This window comes from Protopterus annectens, chromosome 14.part0 (genome assembly GCF_019279795.1).
Source record: "Protopterus annectens isolate FY-2018-M chromosome 14.part0, PAN1.0, whole genome shotgun sequence".
NCBI lineage: Eukaryota > Metazoa > Chordata > Ceratodontiformes > Protopteridae > Protopterus > Protopterus annectens.
Genome location: NC_056748.1, coordinates 621,121,913 through 621,142,774, shown reverse-complemented (window position 1 = coordinate 621,142,774; position 20,862 = coordinate 621,121,913). Strand labels below are relative to the sequence as shown.

The 20,862-nt window shown below is 39.9% G+C and overlaps 1 protein-coding gene across 4 annotated transcripts in view; it reads right to left on the bottom strand.

Annotated features, from left to right (window-relative positions):
* Positions 1–20,862, bottom strand: part of HERC4 (HECT and RLD domain containing E3 ubiquitin protein ligase 4) — a 3,175,640-nt gene that overhangs the window by 929,323 nt on the left and 2,225,455 nt on the right. For 3 of the 4 annotated variants that reach the window (XM_044056374.1, XM_044056376.1, XM_044056375.1), the window contains 2 exons: positions 9,912–9,935; positions 9,662–9,760 (listed from right to left, as the gene is read on the bottom strand). In XM_044056374.1, the coding sequence (XP_043912309.1) occupies positions 9,662–9,760; positions 9,912–9,935 (123 nt within the window). The remainder of the gene's footprint in view (positions 1–9,661; positions 9,761–9,911; positions 9,936–20,862) is intronic. The other variant, XM_044056377.1, reaches the window with a different exon arrangement.

The window sequence follows — 20,862 nt, the reverse complement described above, 5'->3', positions numbered from 1 at the left end:
AATGAAGGCAAGATGGAACAACTCACATGGAACATTATAGTGAGTACATAACTTCTTTATGTGAAGTTGTTCAATCTCGCCGTTCATTCTCCACTGATGGGTAGCGGTCCCTAGCACCCTAAACCTGGGTGGCTCACCAAAGTAGTCTTCAGAACCGTAGAATCAAATGAAGCCCTGTCCCTGGAGGTCTTATCCACTTTGTAGCGAGTTATAAAAGTGTGAGGTTTAGACCATGTGGCTGCCGCACAGATGTTGTCCAGGGGTAATTTGGCTTGAAACGCTGAAGAGGTAGAAACTGCTCTGGTTGAATGAGCCTTCACCTTACTAGACGAGGGCATGTTATGACAAGGATAGGTGTAAGTGATACCATCCGACAGCCACTTAGACAGAGTTGTTTTGGCGACTGGTTTACCTTTCCTGGCCTCAGAAAAAGACACAAAAAGCTGATTTGATTTCCTAATCTCTTTTGTTCTGTCTAAATAAAATCTAAGTTGTCGGTGAACATCTAGTTTGTGCAACATATATTCCAATTTGTTGGTGTGATTAGGGAAGAAAACAAGCAACTCAATGACTTGATTGATGTTAATCACTGAACATACTTTAGGCAAAAAGGATGGGTTTGCCCTGAGAGATGCTCTGTCAGCATGAAAGACCATATAAGGAGGCATGATGGATAGGGCCTGGAGCTCTGACACTCTGCAAGCTGAAGTGATGGCTACTAGGAAGATAGTTTTCCATGACAGAAATTTTAGCTCACAAAATGAATGATGCGAGATAACATAAAATTCAAATTCCAGGGAGAAATAAGGAGTATTCACTGGTGGCCTCACGTGAAAGGAACCTTTAAGAAAAGCTTTAGACAATTGGTGAGCCATAATATTCAATCCATCGATCCCTAGATGGAAATTAAATATAGCAGCTAGTTGTACCCGCACCGTAGCAGCCGCTGCTCTTTTGTTGAAAATTTCTGTCAAGAATTGTAAAATAGAAGATAACGGCACTTGGTAAGGGTCAATATTATGGGAGGAAGCCCAAATGGAAAATCTCTTCCACTTACTAAGATACAATTTTCTAGTGGAAGGCTTATGGGAAGCCAACAAAATCTGACTAGTGTCATGGGAAAGATTATAAAGCCTGGTATGCGGGGAATTGGAACAGCCAAGTGGTTAGTTTCAGTGTCTGCAATGATGGATGAAGATCCCCTGACGGATGTGCCAACAAGTCCGAAACTGGGTCCAGGATCCATGGGTTTTCCAGAATGTGATGGTAAAGAAACGGAAACTAAATCTGCCAAGGCCAATGAGGGGTTATAAGGATGACCGTATGTCCCAGCGACTTTGCTTTCTGTAAAAATCTGGGTATCAGAGGAATTGGGGGAAAAGCGTAGAGGAGACCCGGGAGCCAATCATGGACAAGAGCATCCCTCGGGGACTGACCTGGCGGGTTAATCAGGGCAAAATAGCTTCTGCATTTGTTGTTGATATGACTGGCAAACAGGTCGCAGGAAGGCTGGCCCCATTTGCAGAAAATCCTGTCCGCAATCTCTTGTTTGAGGGACCATTCGTGGGGCAATAAAAATTCCCCTGCTCAGTTTGTCCTCTATGCCGTTGGATTTGCCCGGATTGTGCATTGCTAACAAAGCACTGGGATGACACTGCCCACTGCCATACTCTGAGGGCTTCTCAGCAAAGGGGGGTAAGACTTGGTCCCACCTTGCTTTTTCAGGTACCAGACCACTGACTTGTGGTCTGTCTGTATTGCAACTGTCCCCAGAGAAAGAGAGTCCTGAAAGTATTGCAGCACTGAAAGTACTGCTCTAATCTCCAGGACATTGATATGCAGATATGATTCTTGATCTGTCCATGTGCCTAAGGCAGTCTTTCCCTGAAAATGCCCCCCCCCCACCCTATCAGGGATGCGTCCGTGGTCACAGTGGCAACTGGAGGGGGTAGCATGAAGGGACGTCCTATTGTGACATGAAGAGATGTCAACCACCACTGAAAATCCTTCTTGCAGGAATTCGTTATCAGGATCGTGTGATTCATTGGAAGTTCTTGGTAAGACCATTGTGTGGATATGAGCCATTGAAGGATCCTCATATGCATCCTTGCTAACAGGATTGCCAAGATTGCTGCTGCCATCAATCCTAGTCCTTTTAATACTTCTGCAGCTGGTGCTCTATTCTCTGATACCAAGGACATGATGTGTTGGTGAAGAATAAAGAGTACAAACCCTTTCTGGTGGAAGACGAAGAGTGGTGGTTGACGTGTCTAATTCTGTACCTATAAAAACAATATGCTGCGATGGCAACAAGGCAGACTTTTCGAAGTTGACTAATGCCTAGCCGACTGCAGAGTGTCAGAGTAGCCTCTCTCGCTTGAAGAAGTTGATGCCTGATGGTGGAGATAAGGAGCCAATCGTCCAAGTATGGAAACACCTGGAATCCTAGATGGCTCAGGTGAGCCGTGACTACTGCCATGCACTTGGTGAACACTCTAGGGGCTGTAGTGAGATCAAAGGGCAGAGCTTGGAATTGATGATGATTGGCTCCCAGCCAGAAACACAGGTGATCCGTGGATGGTCTGGCCATCTTTATGTGGTAGCACGCATCCTTGAGATTGATCGGGCACATCCAATTGTCTTTCCCTAAAAAGGGAAATATGGACTGTAGCATAGGATGGATAGATGAGGAAGTCTCAGACATTTCCTTTTTGGTGGCTGCCGCCACCACCATGGCATCAACAGGGACTCCCTTGGTCAAAAAGGACTTATCTACAGGGGCAGAAATATACTTATTAGGCCTTGTAGGGGCATGTTCCATACATTCTGGTGATTCCCATGCCCTATGACAGACCAGATCCATAAGCTCATCATAGGGCAGAGACACCCAAAAGGTGGAAGGTTGAGACCCGAACGCCCTCAGGAGAACCGACTCATCCTCAGTAGGGATCTTGGACTGCCAATCACCCCTCTGCCTAAGAATTTCAAGAATCTCCACAAAGGAGATGTTGTAAGAGGGGGCTCTAGGGAACTCTTCTGATTCATCCAAGATGGTGTCCGATGTTAGAGACTCCTGTGGGGAGTCCAAATGCCTCCTCTTGCATAATCTCTTCCTGGGGACTTCTTCAGGGGGAACTTCTGGAGGGGTCTCAGAAGAGCAGAGCGCGCCCTGTGGGGCTACCTGAGGCTCTGGGTCTCTATGCTTGGGATGACCAGAGGAAACAGAAACTGACAGTCACTTTAGGGGAGGAACAGGCCAGATCTTGAGATGAGGAAGTCTTAGGAGACAACACTCGCCTCATGGCTTCGAATGCACCATGGCTCAGATGAGAAGTTGTTGACGGATCAGGAGGAGCTGTGATCCCCTCCTGCACCAAAGCCGTGGGCTCCGAGCCCGAGGTAGGAGCTGAGCTCACCCGAGCCGAAGCCCCGAGAGGAAGAGCCGGTACAGACAAGTCGGTGCGACTATCCTCTCCGGACTCGACCAGAGAGTGTCGGCTCCTAGAGGTGCCGGTATGGCTCGGAGGAGGAGCAGACAATTCAGGAGTAATGATCTTCGGCTCTGACAGTTGGGTCTGAACCGACAGCAATTTAGCTAGGCTTGGTGCCTTTAAGAGCTTCTGAACCAGCCGGTCCATTTCCAGATAGGACAGGCTGACCGAAGACCTGGAGGAGTGAATAGATGGAGCCAATTGGAACAGTAGAGAGGGAGGTTTTTCGGCAACGGTTCCAAAGCAGTGTCCTGGGTCCGAAAAGAACAGACTGTGTGCTCCGAAGTAAGTGGAGCTGAAGTCACAACACTCTCCAACTTTTTCCCGTTTTTTGCCCTGGATTCTGAGGAAGATTTGTATGATTTGCTGGCCCCATCCTGGTCAGACAATGCCTCTGAGAAAGGGTGTTTAATAATACCCGTGTCAATTAACTTCCTCTTCCTTTCTGCAAGAACTCGAGTAGAAAAGGAGTGGCATATACTACATGACTCCTGCAAGTGTACCTCACCCAAACAGTACACACACTGCACATGGGCATCTTTTGTCCGCAGTCTGGACACTTTTTGAACCCAGACTTAGAATTCTTTTCCTTTTCTTCAGACATAGCAACTAACTACCTGAAAAACAGTCCACAAGACTAAACAACCACACTATTTAACTATATAAGATAGATTACTCCTCTCTGACTTAAACTAAGTAACTACAAACAGCAATGCAAAAAGACAACACAAACTGCCCAAAAAGGCAACTAGTAACAAGAGTAATCCAATATCAAAAAGCCCAAAAAGGGAAACTCTAACCTAACAAGCTGTAAGAAAAGGCCGAAGGCAATCCGAAGAGATTTACTGGGAAAAGGGGGGAAAAAAAACAGAAAAAAATCTGCTAAACTAGATAATATTATATAAATATAATATTTGAAAAATATAAAAAATTCAATAGAAAAACTTGCTGAAAGTTGAAAAATCCCACAATAGCCTCGAGCAATGCTGGAAACCAAGAGATCCATGCTGTGGCAAACTAGATCTGAGGTAATTCCAGCAGTGCATTGTGGGATAAGGGGTTGGGTCTCGAGCTACTGGAAAACTTTGAGCTTGCTAGTCGGCCGTGTCGAAGCAGAGGATCAGTGAAGAATGAACGGTGAGATTGAACAACTTCACATCGAAAATTTCAGGAGTCGGCCGACCAGCACTTGCGAACTGCTTCTGCTTCGGGCACTACACAGCAAGAAAGACTGATGTAATGGCATCGGCTGTATGCTTTATACCCCAGATTACCTGACGTCATGGAAGATGTGACAGTAACCGACGCAGGACCCAAGACTTTTATAATCAGGCTGACTGAGGGCTACTGCAAGCAGATAATCCAAACGTGATGACTGCAACAGTGAAACACGAAGAACATCTGTACCTGCTTGTTACAGCTGCAGGAACACAGGAAGAGCTTTTTTGTTTTATAACTGTAGAGCTATTGCTTCTCTTCTTTTTTTCCTCCTCAGCAATGGGCTGGGGTCAACAGTTGGGTGCACAGGGCTCCAGATAAGCCATCTACAGTTCTGACATCTGTGCAGGGTTGTGAGAATTCCTATGGGGGTGAGAGATACAAAGAGAGAGAGAGATTTTTAGTGTGGTCGTTCAAGCTACATCCTCATAAGCACACTGTGCTCCCCCACCACCATTTTGGGTAAAATATGAATCAAATAGGTTTCCCACAACAAAGTTCTCAGAACACAGCTATAATGGTAGGTGGCTCATGTAAGACTCTGTCATGTATGTGCTCTGAAGAATGTATTTTTTGTACTGATTCCATTGTCACCACAGTAGCAGCTGGAAAAGTCTCATGTGTAAGGTGCAGAGAGCCAATGAGAAAATAATTGCTGCCATGGCTCACAGAATCATTTTTTTTCTGGTTTTGTATTCTTTTTTGTGCGTGTACGTTTAACATCTTTGTTAAACCATCGCACTTTAAGTTGTAACATGGGTTTCCCACATTTACAGAATAATAGAAAAGAAAAAAAAAAAACATAATATTGTTTACAACCCTCCTTTACCTTTACTTATTTTTGAGAAATTATGCGAAACAGAGTTTTGGAAATTGTTTGACAGGAGTGACATGAAGTACTATAATTTGATTCAGAAGATGCACTAATTCACCAATTAAGTAGGATCAATCAGGTCAGGTTAATGAAACCTGACAAAGGTGGGGTATTGTTGTGCTGTATAAAAATGATTATTTACATAAATTTCCACACTTTTGAATGATGTTGATTTTTAAGAAGAAATAACTTTGCACTCCATTCATGTGTCATATAAGAAAACTGAATATATTTTGGAAGATTTAATGATGCAAGGTCAGATCTCTCCTTAAGAATGTTTCTTTTTGAATGTTAAGTTTCCTTTCATTCCAACTAATTTTGGTATCCACAAGTTGCACAAGGACTTGGTTGATCCGCCTATGTGACCAATACTTAATGCAGTCAAGTCTAAGATTTGCCCTCTTTCAAAATATGTTGACTTAAAGTTGAAAGTTTTTGAAACCCTTCCAACATCTGTGCCAAGACTCTTGGGATTTTTTGTGTAAAACAAAACGTGTAAATAGTTTTCCGGGTATGGTTTTGGATGTGGCGATTCTGTTTAATGTTAACCCCTACATCGTGGGATTAGAATGGTTTCATGATTTTTTGATTGCTCAAACTGATATGTGTAGGGATGAGGTAGATGTTTGGGACTGTGGAAGTTGTACTTAAATATAATTGTGTGTTCTTCGATGGCAAATTTATTTATTTATTTTTTTTTTACAAAAGAAGGGAGTAGCTATGGGGGCAGCATGTGCCCCCCAGATTTGACAACATATTTTAATTCAATGGGTAAATAAATTCATTTTTAATTTCTTTAATCCTCCTCCCTGGTCTCTTTATTCCCGGTACTTGGACAATATTTTTATCGCCTGGAAAGGATCGGTAGGTGAAATAGAAGAATTGTTTTCTATCTAAATATGACCACCCCTTTTCTTAAGTTCATTTCTTATAATGACACCAGTATTCATTATTTAGATGTTACAATTTATGTAGATATTAATGGGCAAAGTTTAACCAGTAACATCTATAGAATGCCCACTTACTCAAATTGTATATTATCTTACTCCAGTTGCCATCCAGAGTATCAGGAAAGGGGTATTGTAAAGGGCAGCACATGAGGTTAGCCCGAATGGGGTTTGAAGTAGAACAATTCTATGCTGAATGTGCTAAGTTAAAACACATGTTTATGTCAAGAGGCTTTCCTGATAATGTAGTTCAAGATATTATGATAGAAGTTTGTACAAAAATAAATGAAGAAATATATGAAACATTAATTAGAAATAACTCCCAACCTTTTTGAAGGGTAACCAAGTAAAGGTGAATTATTTTTCTAAACATTTTGTTACTACATATATTGATGCCCATGCAGACGTTTGGATTTTTAAAGAAAAATTGGAATATTTTTTCTTTCTTTAATAATTTGATATGTATTGTTTTTTAGAAAGGGGAGGTCATTTAAAAATATTTTTGACAGAAATGAAAGAGACTCTTTTTAAAGATAGTAACAAGAAGGAAGGGACATATAAATGTGTCTCTTGCCCCCAGTGCACATATATACGTGAAAACAAGTTAATTATTAATAATAAAATCCGTGTTGCTAAAGAACATTATACTTGTATTTCCATGGGGGTGATTAATGCGGCTGTGTGTCAACAATGCACAAGTTTTTATATTGGAAAAGCCAAGAGACGACTAAGGGACCAAATTTATGAACATCCTTTGTATATCAAAAACAAAAATAAGACCAATTCTTTATACAAGCATATTCTTCAGTTTCAGGACCATAGTTTCAAATGTTTTGTTATTGATATGGTCCATAAAAATAGGAGCGGGGGGCCCTGGGAAGATTTGATAGAATCTAGAGAATTATGGTGGCAATTAAAATTAAATGCCATGATCTTCCCAGGTTAAAATGATAACGTCTTTATATCTAGTGTTTTAAAGTTACGTTCTTATGTTGTTTAAATTTTTATGTTTTTTATGTATCTCAAAGGCTCGGTTAGAGGGGTGGACCTTTAAATTAAAATGTAACCGTATTATTCATTAATTGGTAGTTGTTTGTGATTGGCTTTAATTTGTCATGTGGCTTGTTTCATGATCATCTAAATTGTGAATGGGGATATGTTTTTTGATTCTGATGAAGTCTAACATTATAGTCAGATGAAAGCACTTAATCTTATCAATAAATGTTTTACAGTACTTAAAAACGGTTGTTGTATCGCTTTTCCAGTTTTTAGTTTCATTGTGGTCCCTGGTTTGTAACATACTAGTTTATTTCTGTTGTTACAATAAAAATGCATATACATTCACTCCACCATTACAAAAATTGCTCAGTTCCTTCCTTTGATTAATCCTCAGTCCTCCTGAGCATTATTCTGTACACTGTGTATGGCCTCAATCACACTCCACTAGTGTGTTGGAAAATTTAAGAACCAGAGGGAGGGGATTAGCTTTCACTCTTCTATGAGATCATGAAAATACACAAATTGCAAGTATAACATACTTAGCTTAAATGCTTGCAGTGAAAGTATTTTAACGATGAACACTCAACAATGGGCTGTTATGTAAGGTGCTGAAAGCTTTTCTATGACAGCAAATACTACAGATATAATTTTAGCCTTTTGTGCACCAAGGACTGCAAGTGAAAGTGGAAGCAACTGAGGATGAAGACCTACTTCTACTCACCTGCTAGAAAGCAATACAAGCACAGAGACTCCTAGACTACATTATACTGCTCTGACTCCTTTCATAAGACAGTAAAAAATAGTGCTGAGAACAGCTCTGTAAATGATGCCTCAACTATATGCAGACTACAAAGCCACTCATCTACTGCATGTGATCCACAAATACTGGGTCTATTAACTCAATACTAGTATGTAGAAAACTGAGGGAAGGACAGCTCAATTGTACTAATTATTACTCTACTACGAAGTTACAAAATACACAAACACATACGTGATTTCACACTTACCTAGCCTAATGAAGAGCCCTGATCTTTTAAGATCTTAGTGGCAAGGCCATTTCATATATTCTCAAAGCTCTACAATATTACCAAGTGCCATTAATAACAAGAATAAAATTTAAGTGGCTGACACTATCACATGCCATGAATGACCACATAATCACGCTTCATTGGTATGTTAGAAAATTTCACTCTAAGAATCAATAAATGTATTTTTTTAAAGTAAAGGAGAAGGAATAATGTCAGACATATGACACAAGTGACAGATACTCAAAAAATGTTAATGTGGCAAGTGATCGATACCCAAAGGTGCGATGACAAAATGACGAATAATGGAATTTGTACACCAAGTTTCTCTGCAATTTTCAAGTATCATTGCTTCTCAGACCTTTTTATACTTTCTGACTGCACTTCATATGCTGCAACAAGGAATTACCAGATGAACTGTCTTAGTCAGCAGGGATGACATCAGCAATCTACAGGACCATTATAAACTCAATGTAATGACCATTCTAACAGCACAGAGCACGCATGATACTCAGGTCACCTACCTTTAAGGTAGATAGTTTATGTACATATCTCAGTCATCATCACTGGCTGTAAAATGAAGAAACGGCCTATTACGCTTTTATTGAAAAGCCGTCAACAGGTGAATGACAATGAATACAATGCAAGATAGTGCTTAAAATGACCAAAGGTAACCTTACTGAACAGAAAATGAAGGTGCTTGTTTTGTTGGCAGAAAAAATATCTGGAAATCAACTAAATGTTTAAAGGAGACCTCACACAAAAGGATGCTTCACTACTTATGCCAAGAACAGATTAGTTACTGCAACATTCAGTCTTGTGGAAATAAATGTACCTGAACAAATTTAAGGACTAAACTCCTCAAAGCCATGCTGAAGACTTGTGCAGTTCCATCTTCAGCCCATCTTTTGACTGTATCACTCATTTCCTCTTCTGAAATATAGCAGTGAGGCAACAGTTAAAAGCTATTAATTGCTAAACAGTTATTAGTGGCAGATACAAATATATAAGGATTCTGACTCCCAGAGGACAAAGTTTTATGTAAGGGCAAAAAGAAATACTGTGATATCAAGCAACTAGCACGAATGAGACAATGCAAACTCTTACCTGCATTTGTAAAACAGCATCAATTTCAAGTAGTGTAGTTTTTGCCTGGGCATCAAAAACAAAAGGATATGTGCAAAACAAGACCGACATCTCAGGACCCTTAAAATAAAAAAGCAGTATTAAAACATTAAGTACACATGCACAAATAAGTTTTTAACTTTTGAACTTTCTAGTATGTATATCAAAAGGCTAAAATGTGCTAATCCATTAAATACAAAAAGTAAGCCAGGAACAATGTGCTGCTGCTTACCTCAAGTAATCCATGAGGAATGTCCTATAATGTTAAAAGAATGGCAGCAAAACAATCAAAAAGGAAAAAAAAATTAGTGCCTGAACAAATACTAATACAACTGTATTTAGGGTTTTCTCAAAATTACTTTACTGTAAGTGCAAAATGGAAGAATATGCTCATAAATAAGGACTACTCCTGTTCAGCAATGCTTTACAGCATAGACATACAGTAGGACTAAAGCACCAGATGCTACAGAACTCAAGACACTTCTTGTCCAGCACTTTAACTTAGAAGGCTACCTGTATTAAACACCTACCTTGCTGTGTCTGAATATTTATGGAGCAGCAGTGAAAAAGGTAAATCTCTTGATCAAGTAACACTAGTACAAGAAATCTGAAGCAGGAAAGCTATTAATTCTTGCAAGCCCACTCAAATCTCTGGTTACAGTCAACCTTTTTAAGAGTAAAGGACCTTAAGTCCACGGTGTTTTCTTTATGTAAATATAGAAGGAAAAGAACCTGAACTTGCTTAAATTAAATGGCACCACCTTCCCCCAAAAGCAGAAAATGAGTAATTCACGCTTGTTACAAGACAGAAAGTAGCAAAAGACCCTGCACCTTACAGCAAATATCCAGACTGTTATTTAGCTTGTCCGATCATACTTTCATACAGCTGCTGTGGAACTGCCTTACACAGACTGTATAAGTACATCCAGAAGAGAAAGTATACTGCTGACTAGGCCTTAACCATCTCTAAGATCATACATATTTAAGGCAAAAAAAAAAATCAAAACTACTTGGACAGACAGTGATTAGAAATTTGATCACTTTCTCACAAGTTCATAGGTAGGTAACTAGGCTATCGTCCCAAGGGCCTAAGTAAGCCTAGCCAACAAGGTTCCCTCCAAGAAAGTAAATTTACTGTGCCCCTGTCGAGCAGAACCACAGAAGTGATCCTCGGGGTGTATTTCCTATTTCTCATCCACTCATCAAGATTTTTCTTGAAGAGTGCTAATGAGGAACTTTGCTTGACATAGATGGGTAGTTTGTTCCAGAGTATAGGAAGCCTCTGGGACAGGAATCTATCCCTCCAACATGTCCTGCTTATTGTGTTGACAAGGTTTAGGCCCCTAGAGCATGTAGCTCGGAGGGATTGGCATTTCTTTAGGTGTAGCATGTCCAACACCTCTGGGTTTAACACAGCTTATATGTTAAGCAGAGATCTCCTCAGAGTAGGCGCTATGCTACAGAGTAAAGCTGGAGTTTTCTGAGACGTCAGTGTAGGGCATCTGTTTGAGGCCAGTAATCCTCTTTGTGAGGTACTTGTGGCCTTTCCAACTGCTGCAGATGTCTTGTGAGGTACATTCCAAAAGGGGCATTGTACTCTATAATGGGTCTAATGAGTGCCGAGTAGAGGGGAACAATGACCTCTTTTTTTCTGGATGAGAACCCTTTTGTGATGAGGTGTGCTACATAAAAGGATTTCCTGACTACTGTGGCGATGTGATTATCAAAGGAGAGACTACTGTCCACCTGGGTCCCAAGCACTCTTATCACACATTCAGCGTTAGACTGCCGTTTATGTGGTAGTTCATGGGTACACAGTTTTTACCAAAGGGGATGACAATGCACTTTTTCTATGACTTGAATGGGGGTTTTACCCACAGTAATCGGAACATGGAGCAACTCCATGGACTTGTCCAGTCTAACTAGTCAGGTGAATTCATCTTTAATACAGATAGAAACACTGCCTCCTTTGATTCTCACGTGTTCATTTTGTGGTCTGAAGGTGTGGAAGGCACTGTAGCCTTGCAAGGTTAGGGTACTCTCTGAGGCCTTGAACGAGTGATACAAGTGCTTCCAGGGTGTGCAATTTTTGGTTTAAGCTGCTAGCATTTTGCAGCATTACCCTTATTTTGTTATGGCTGGCAATTTTCAAGTCAATGATCTTGTTTTCAAGACTCTGCCTAAAAAAGTCACTATGGGGAGGCAAGAGCCTTTGCTAGTAGCCGAATATCTAGTGGTGCCAGGTGCAAACTGTCTCTGGCAAAGTAGCGAGGTTTGTCGATCATGTCATTCCAGGCTGAAAGAAATTGGATCCCCTTTGAACGACACCAAAAAAATAAGACAATTATTGAAATGTATTATTTTTTGTTTATACTGTGGCATCATTCTAGACAAGGGTAATATGCAGCTCAAAGCTAGGGATATACCTGAATGGGACACACACTCCGAGAGCTCGATCATGTCCGTCTTCATACAGTCCAGTGAAGTACATCTCAGGTTGTTCACTCCAACATGCGCTATGACAGACAACTGAGTGCATGCGTGATCTGACGAATCCTGGCACCGGACAGGCAGCCGAGTGTGAACTTCTCCTTATCTAACCTGGTGAGTGGGACACCCATGCGTCTTACTATGAAGTCGCCAATGACAAGAAAATGCGTTTTTTTTTTAGTGTTACGCTTTAAGGGCTTGGTAGGCGAGATACTGGTGTTGCTGTGCGTCTTGGGTGTTGTGGGAACTGTGTTAGTTGTAGCAGTCTTGTGTTTTGGAGGTCTCTGGTGTTTCGGTAAGTTTTTTTTTTTTTTAAGAGAACCTCCGCATATGTTGATTTACGTGTTGGACGAGTAGTGTGTATGAGTAGAGGTGGATGAGTTGACAACCTCTTCAGGTTACTGTTTTGAGTGTGAGAGAGCAGGGATTCAAGATTCTTGGTCTAAATACATCTCTTGCACTCTGCACTAGAGAGCAATAGTAGAGGGTTGTCAGTGTACATGAGGCACTTGTTACACTGCATCAAGAGACCCAAGTCAACAAGGCTGGCAGGAGAATCCAAGGTAGTCCAACTGTCCAGAATGTTAGGTTTGAAGAACTATTACACAAGGGGTGCTTTCAGGATTGATTTAGGAGGTGCTCTGAAGACAGGTATTTCTGATGGGGTTTTTGGTTGGTGGTTTAATAGGTCAAAGATCACTAGCAATACTTCTTAGACCAGAGATGTACAAAAGATGAGGACTACACCTAATGTACAACAGCTGTATCTAAGAGAAAAATTGTTGAAATTATATGTCCAGCTATGGCAGTGCTGCGCCATGTGTAAACAAGCAGAAACCTGCTCAGACGAGGGGCCTAAATACCAAAAGCTAAAAACTTAAAACTTTTGAAAAACTCAAAAGAACCAATGAGGGTGCTTACTCCAAGCCCTAGACCAATCATTCACCAGACAGGTACCAATCAGCACCCTTTTCTCACAAGGGTGCAGAAGGGCCCCTTCTAATCAAAGATGGTTTGTAAAATGTGTTCAGAATACAACAGCCACTACAAATAAACCCAAATGCAGCAAATGTGTATCTGGACTATACTAGAGCTACTAGCTATACTAATTTAGGCAGGAAACACTAAAAATGTTTTAAACAGCAGAAAAGCAGCAAGGAAACACTAAAAAATGCCTTTAACAGCAAACAGATCAGTTATGTAAAACACTGCTAGGTGGGAAAACAGAACATGTGCTTTGCAAACAGTGAAAAGTAGCAACAATTATTTTGCAAACAGTGAAAAAAGCAAAATATAGCTTTGCAATAGTGAGAACAAGAAAATACAATTTAACAGGTGCAGTAAGGCAAACAAATGCAGTACAAACAGTACGCTTTCGTTAACAGTATTTAAATACAGAACACAACAAAAAGTGCAGTAAATAGTACAATGAAGCAAGAAAAAAAAAAACAGACAACTTATGGTTTTTGGGAAGCTCAGAAGCCTCTAGACACATCTGGTATCTCAGCGCAGAGTTGTGGCTGGTAGCCCACCTCAGTTCAGCTTGGTTCAAAAGGTTAGAGGAACATAAGGCTCAACAACTAACATTTAAGACAGGAGGAAATTAGATAAAACTGATGTATAGTCCATCTTCAGGAAAGTCTCAAGGAACAGACAGGATTCTTGTGGAAGTTTGGAGGGATGAAATTTGATAAAGATCTCAAAGATTTTGTTTAACAGTATTTTAAAAGGAAAGGAAGCACCAACATCTTGCAAAAACACTGTAGTGGCTGTTATTACCCAAGGACTGTAAAGGCCCATCTGACAACTTCATACAGACCCATTTCAATTTTAAAACATGATTATACAGTAGAGTCTCGATTATCCAAACAACAATTTTTCGAAACGTCAATTATCAGAACCAGCCTTCCAAAGTTTTTGAACTGGAAAAATTATAAAAGCTGAATTTGTAAACATTATACACATTCGCTTGAGTATGTTTTCTGAGCTTGTAGCCAGCCTGTGTGTGAAAAATATTCTTTATTGTCCACTGGAATTACTAAATGTTTGAAAAGTGTAGTCCTGCATGCAGAAAAAAAGATTTTAGCTTTTTATCCAGTTCAATTTGACATACAAAGCTATGTCAAATCCAGAATTAATAGACATGCTCCACCTCAGTAAATCTAAATCCCTTAGAGCCACACGCTCGAGGGACTTGAACCTCAGCACAGAAATAAATAGAACTTGCTGGAGGGACAGGTTCATAACCCAGAGGCTCCCTTCGCTCTGGAATAGAATTCCAGTTCATGTGAGGCAGAGCACCTCACTGAATCTCTTCAAGAAGAATCTCGATAAGTGGATGGGGGATCGTAGGTTTGTCCCAGGGATTACTCCCGTGTCACTATTAGACAGAGGCACAGTAAACTAAACCTTAAAAAGGGCACAGTATACTCAAATCAAGGGGTGGCGTAAGCCATACAGAATCGGGCTAGGCTTATAATTGCCCCAGGGCATATAGCCTAGTATGAACCTATGAACCTAATTGTATGTTTGATTATCCGAACAGTTTGATTATCTGAATTACCCTAGATCCCTGTTAGTTTGGATAAATGACTCTCTACTGTAAGTGTTTAGGTCTATATCAGGTAAAAGAATGGCAAATGTGCTGCAAAAATTGCCAGATATGATCACTGTGGTTTTCTGGAGGGGAGGCAAACATTTGACAACAGCAACACAACAATGATGATCCAGTGGGAAGCAGAATGAGGAAAGTACTGCTGCTGGTGGGTATAGAGAGGAAGACACGGATTCAAATGGATGATCTGTCCACCACAAGAGTTCCTATTTACTAAGTACAAGACTGGGCCACAAAGGGTAAGGATGTAAACTGAAAATGTAATCCAGGTACAAAAAATCTTTAATAAGGTCTGAAGTCTTAGTGGATATGAATATGATGGCAATCATCTTTGATATCCTGTATAACTGGAAAGGAATGAAGGTAAACAGTCTGGCATGCAAGCGATATGAACTTCACAATTTTTAGGAGTAAGTTTACAACTGAGAGGTTCATCACTGGTCTCTCCAGGTACCTTCTTTCTTGGGAACAAAAAATCCTGGAGTAAAATCATTTTCTCTGCTGGGATTTGGGAACATATTATATCAGTAGTGTCCAACACGCGGCCCTCAGAGCTCTTCTATGCGGCCCACGACCTTGCATGCGCAAGTTTAGTCTTAAACACTTTTTTTTCCATTTGTTTTTCGCGCCCGTGACAAATGTTGGTGTGCGCATGCGCTAAAGTACCCTTAGCGGTTTGTTTTTTTTTTGCCTGAGTTCCCGCCGCTGTTATTTCGCACCGAAGAAGCAACATGCGCGTGTCTTAGTACTGAGAGAGTTGTATGGGGTATGTATTTGCCATCGTTGGATTTGTAAGGGACAGAACCTAACTGCAGTAATAGGTAAGTGTGAGTGAGTGAGTGCATGCATGAAAGCAAAGTGTGTGCGTGCGTGAAAGTAGAAGAAGAGTGTGTGATTGTGTGTGTCTGTTAGCCATCATTAGTTTGCCATCGTTAGTCTGCCAGGCCATAATTAGACATTGTTTTGCCTTCACCTGTATGTGACCACAATACCGGCTAGGTACCTTTCAACTTTGTTGCTTAATTCACATGTTATAATATTTTACAAAGGCATGATAAGCATTAACTAAAGTAAAAACTCTAGTACAGAAAGAGCACTGTCACTGCATTGAAAGTTGGCCTGGGTAACTACGCAACTGGGTAACTGAGCTGCAGCAGGGTCTCAAGTTTAAATTTCTCGAACTCCTAATACTGAGTAGTACCACAACAGTGTTGTATAGATTTGAGTTTGAGTTTACTATTTAGGAATGCAGGAAAGCTCTGCCTAAAATTAGGGTCTAGGAGAGCAGCAAAAGCTACATGGATAATGTACAACTAACTACAATGTAAGTTACTACATGCATAGAAAGGAAACAGTGGAAGTCAGCAGTAAAGATGCATTATTTAGTTTTCTTAAAACTGGTGCTGTCAACACAGGGCTGCTGCAGACATGTATGTTTGTTCAGTTGTGACAGATTCTGCAAACCCAACAGACCACCTACTGTGGCAGGATTAAATCAAGATAAAAATGAAGCAGAAGCTTCCATAAGAAGATAAAGGCCTTTTGGTTGAATGGTCGCACTCAATTATTTCTTTTGATAATATTATATCCCTTGAGCATACCTTGACAACCAGCTGTCATCAGTTTTTACTTTCCTGTAAAGACCCTTTTAAACCTATCATACATTTGAAAGTTGTGTCCATTTTAACTTCCACACCTTGTATTGTGACACGTTTAAGTGTTCATATCCATAAAAATATGCATTTGCATGTCCCATTGAGTAATCCACGGTGGTACAGCGGTAGCGTTGTTGCCTCACAGCAAGAGGTTCTCTTGTATGATTCTTGGCTGGAGTGCCTTCTTTGTGGGGTCTGCATGTCCTCCATGTGGTCGAGGGGCCTCTGAAAGACATGCGTGAATGGGTGTGCCTTCGCTGAAGGTTGGGCGTCGGGCTGGCAACTTGGCACCATAAAAATAGACTGCCAATCATTAGCGGACCGGAGTTCTGCTGTGGTGACCCCTAACTGGTAAAAGCTGAAAAGACTTCCAAGACTTCCGTGTCCCACTGAGTGCACCCTATTACAAAACAAATGTAACTATTTCAGATCCAAAATGATTATGCTCATGTTTTAAAAGTATTTCCGAACAAAATAAGAAAAACAAGTAATGCAACATCATTAAAGAGGTTGTGGGTAGAATATGGTTATCAGGTTTTAGCGCCCTCAAAAAAATGCTGCAGCCTTATATATGATACTGACTGAGGCCAAAGTAAATGATTCATATGACTCTGAAAACTAGGGCTTTGCATATGGGGTGCACAATAAAGAACTCCAGTTCTCTGTGTGCCCATCTCTCTCTCACACACACACACACACACACACACACACACACACACACACACACACACACACACACACACACACACACACACACACACACCCTTGAGATTTATGAACTACACACATAATGAAGCAGTGACATAATCTTGAAATCCTGAAAAGAACATCATAAGCTGTGTAAAAAGTTAAAAAAAGTGTAGGCAAAATTGTTTTGATGATAAAGAATGTTGGACCATGCACATTACTCAATGTGGCATAGTATATGCACATGTTCCATATGCTTTCTGATGTAACCATATCTCAAATTATTCATTTATCTGCAACCTGTATAGTACTGTTTTAAGGTGGACAGGTGACCTCTTAACCCCAGCCCTACCGTTAAGTGGCACCAGCCTCCTTGTATTTTAGAAAATGCAGTTCACAGGAAGTATCAAATAATTACAGAATACCATGATTAAATTATCCTTTTTACTGCATGATTTGATGCAGTTATGCAATTCATGCACCATAAAGTTTCTGATTTACAATGCTGCATATCTGTGGTCAAATTTTCTTAAGCAGCATATTTCCTGCTTTTTGAGGGCAGAATACAGACAGGAAAAAGCAAGCCACACATAAAAAAGATTTGCCTTTGTCTGAGCCATGAATGTGATCTTTTCAGAAATAATTTAATTCCTTTTCTATGAAAACAGACTGATAGTCACAAGAAGGTAGCATGGAGAGTTCTTGTATGGAAAGAAGGAAAAGGCATTAGTGACCAGCCTCCCACTGCAAACTCATTTATATCATAAGATCAGTGAACCATGGGAAGGGTCCTGCCTATTCTAGTGTGTATTGCTGTGATGCCTACTTATAAAGCAGAAGAAAAAGATACTGTGAGTGATGAAAGATTATGGAATTTCAGTTAGCCTATTACAAAAACAAGCACGCAAAGTCCTTGCAAAAATGCAGAAAGAGAAAGCAGGGCCTCCCTCCAATGAAGTGTTGCACACATCATAAACACTTCACCCACACTGTCCCAACAAATATTCCAGCATATATATAGGTGTGTGCCGAATAAGGATGCAGAAAAAAATGTGCTTGTGTGTGTATGTCTGTGTATGGTGTGTTTGTGAAGTAACATTTTAGGGAAGATCTACCCTAGCAAATTATCGAAATGGATATAACACAGCCCTTAAACTTAAAGAAACAGAGAAATGACAGAAAAGGGCCATCCCCATCCTTTAAACTCACTGCAGTGTCACTTATGCCACAATGCTCATTGTCTCTACTAGGTAGTGATGTGCTATGCACTTTGTTTACAAACCCACCTTAATAAAAAGACGTGATAGCAAAATGAAAATAAACTTGGCAGTCAGAATCAGAGGACTTGCCAGATGTGTGGCATCTTATTTTCCATGCAGAAAAGTACAAGATAATATACCAGAGTCATCCTATTTTTCCTGCTATTTTGCACTATGGGGCACTGTTTGACCATGTTTTCACATTGTCAGCAAGTACGTCTTGTCTGTTTTCTGCAATTTAGTTTTAAGTAGATACTGTTTGAGTCAAACCATGGATGCAGTAATCGTGGTAAAAGGGCAATTTCTTCTGCTGCTTCAGATACAAAATGTTGGCTCCTAGGTTTTACCTTCCATACTACCATGTTTGGAAGAACAGACAAGACACTGCAAGAAAAGCAGTGCTGTTGACTTTTGTTATAGTTATAGTACTTAAAAACTGAAAAAAAGCATGGCACAGGATTGGCCAAGATGTGGGGCTTTATGAATACAGATTAATGAGGATAGGGAAAGGAAAATAACTCAGAAAGTACGCATATTTTTGGGGGTCTCTTTTTAATTCATACTGAACAAGTAATTATTTATCTAGTCAGGGAATCATTAAAATTAATTTATGGGGAAAATATCTGTTAGCTAGGTCGAGAAATTTGGTATTTAACAATTGTTTAATAAAGTTACACAGGAAATCATAGCATTTTATCTGTGTGTGTGTGCTACAATTTTTTTTTATTGACATTGAATGTTCATTTGTTTTTTTGCAATAAACATTGTGCATAAAAATGCACCTCTGTAATAAAACCCAAGGAGATTAAATAATGGATAGTGAGCTACTGGCCACATCCAAAACAGAAAGGGACCTAGTTATAACTACATTAGTTTTTATAAAAGTGGGCAGCCTGTGTAAAAAGACAGGAATGAAAGTGTGGCGAATCCTGGGTACACAGTGTAGAAGCACTGGAAACAGAAAACAGAAATGTATTATTTCTCTGTACATTTGGTCAGGCCATGCTGAGAGAACTAGAAATCTTTTTGGAGATCCCACTTGTGCAAGGTTAGTAACAGAATAAAAGCTTTGCAGAGAAACACAAGTTCTCATCATAAGAATTAGAGAGTGGGCAAAGATGGTTAACATATTCCTTGGAAGCATGAAAGGAGAAGGGGCATGATGCCAACATTGTGTCCACTCTCAGCTACCCACTTATCTCCTTGAAAATAGCCATGCATCCTCTATCAAAACAGCTACCTCTGAGTAAGGTTCAGCCATGCTGCTGAATTTATAAGTGACATATACGCAACACGTTCCTTCAGGCAGAGTCACATTAGTTGTGACTGAAGCTTTAACTTTGTGGCTCTTTTGCCATGCTAATGTGATAGGAAAAATACAAGATATTTTTTTCACAATCAAGAACAGCAACAAAAACTTCCTTTTCAGAATGTACAGGTTTCAAAAGCATTGGAAATGAACATATAGAGCTGAAAGTCTGACTTGCATATAAAAACAGAAAAAGAATTTGAGTTTAATCTGTGCTCAGGTTTCTGAGCAATTGTCAAAAATCAGCCTGATTATGACCAGTCTGTAACCCTATTCCATTATGAATATATTACGGTCACTCAAATATGTTACATCTGGAATTATACATTCAAAAAGTCTAAATTTAATGTGGGTGATTATATGCATTTTCAGTTTCTTTGCTATATGTCAATTCTGTCCCTTACTTCTGATTGCTTTAGTATCACGCTATTATATGATGAAAGGTTATCCGTTTCTCTGTGGTGTGCAGAAAAGGATTTATTGCATGCAGATGGTTGAATTCTTGCCTAGAGAATGACAGCCTGATATGAAATAAATGCCAACTGCATTGTGATTCATCAGGGATTCTGCAGCTGTATTTTGCAAATTTAAATATCACTCATTTTAGAGCAGACTTTCAGATAATATTTATAAGCATATACATATTTAAATAGTGTTAACCTTGGTGCCTTGTATAAAAAGGTGACTCATGCAACTAGGGCTCAGAGTGTACATTACTGTGAACACACACATTTTTTGTGACTGACATATAACTTCTAACACCGTAGTTATACCACTTGTATCCAGCCTGTCACATTTATTATAAATAAAGCAGGGAAGGGGGCTGTGATTCCATAGCCTATCTTTTAAGAATAGTTATAATTTAGTTGATAAGAAAGTAAAGAGTGTGGGTGAGGAAATAGTTGCTTCAGAGTTCCATTTTATTGTCTAGAAATGGTTTCTTTAATGCTGAAATTACAGATGATTGTAATGATACTTAGAAACTTCACATTAAAAGTGTGCAATGGAAGACGCTGTAAAATTGGACTAGTTGTAACAACAGTTGGAAACCACTGCAGCAAAGCGTGAGGTTAGAATATGAGTGAGGAAATCTGGGCAGTAACAAAGGATGACAAGTATGAAAGGGACAGTTAATGGTGATGCTACTCATGTTTACAGTGCAAGTTAGA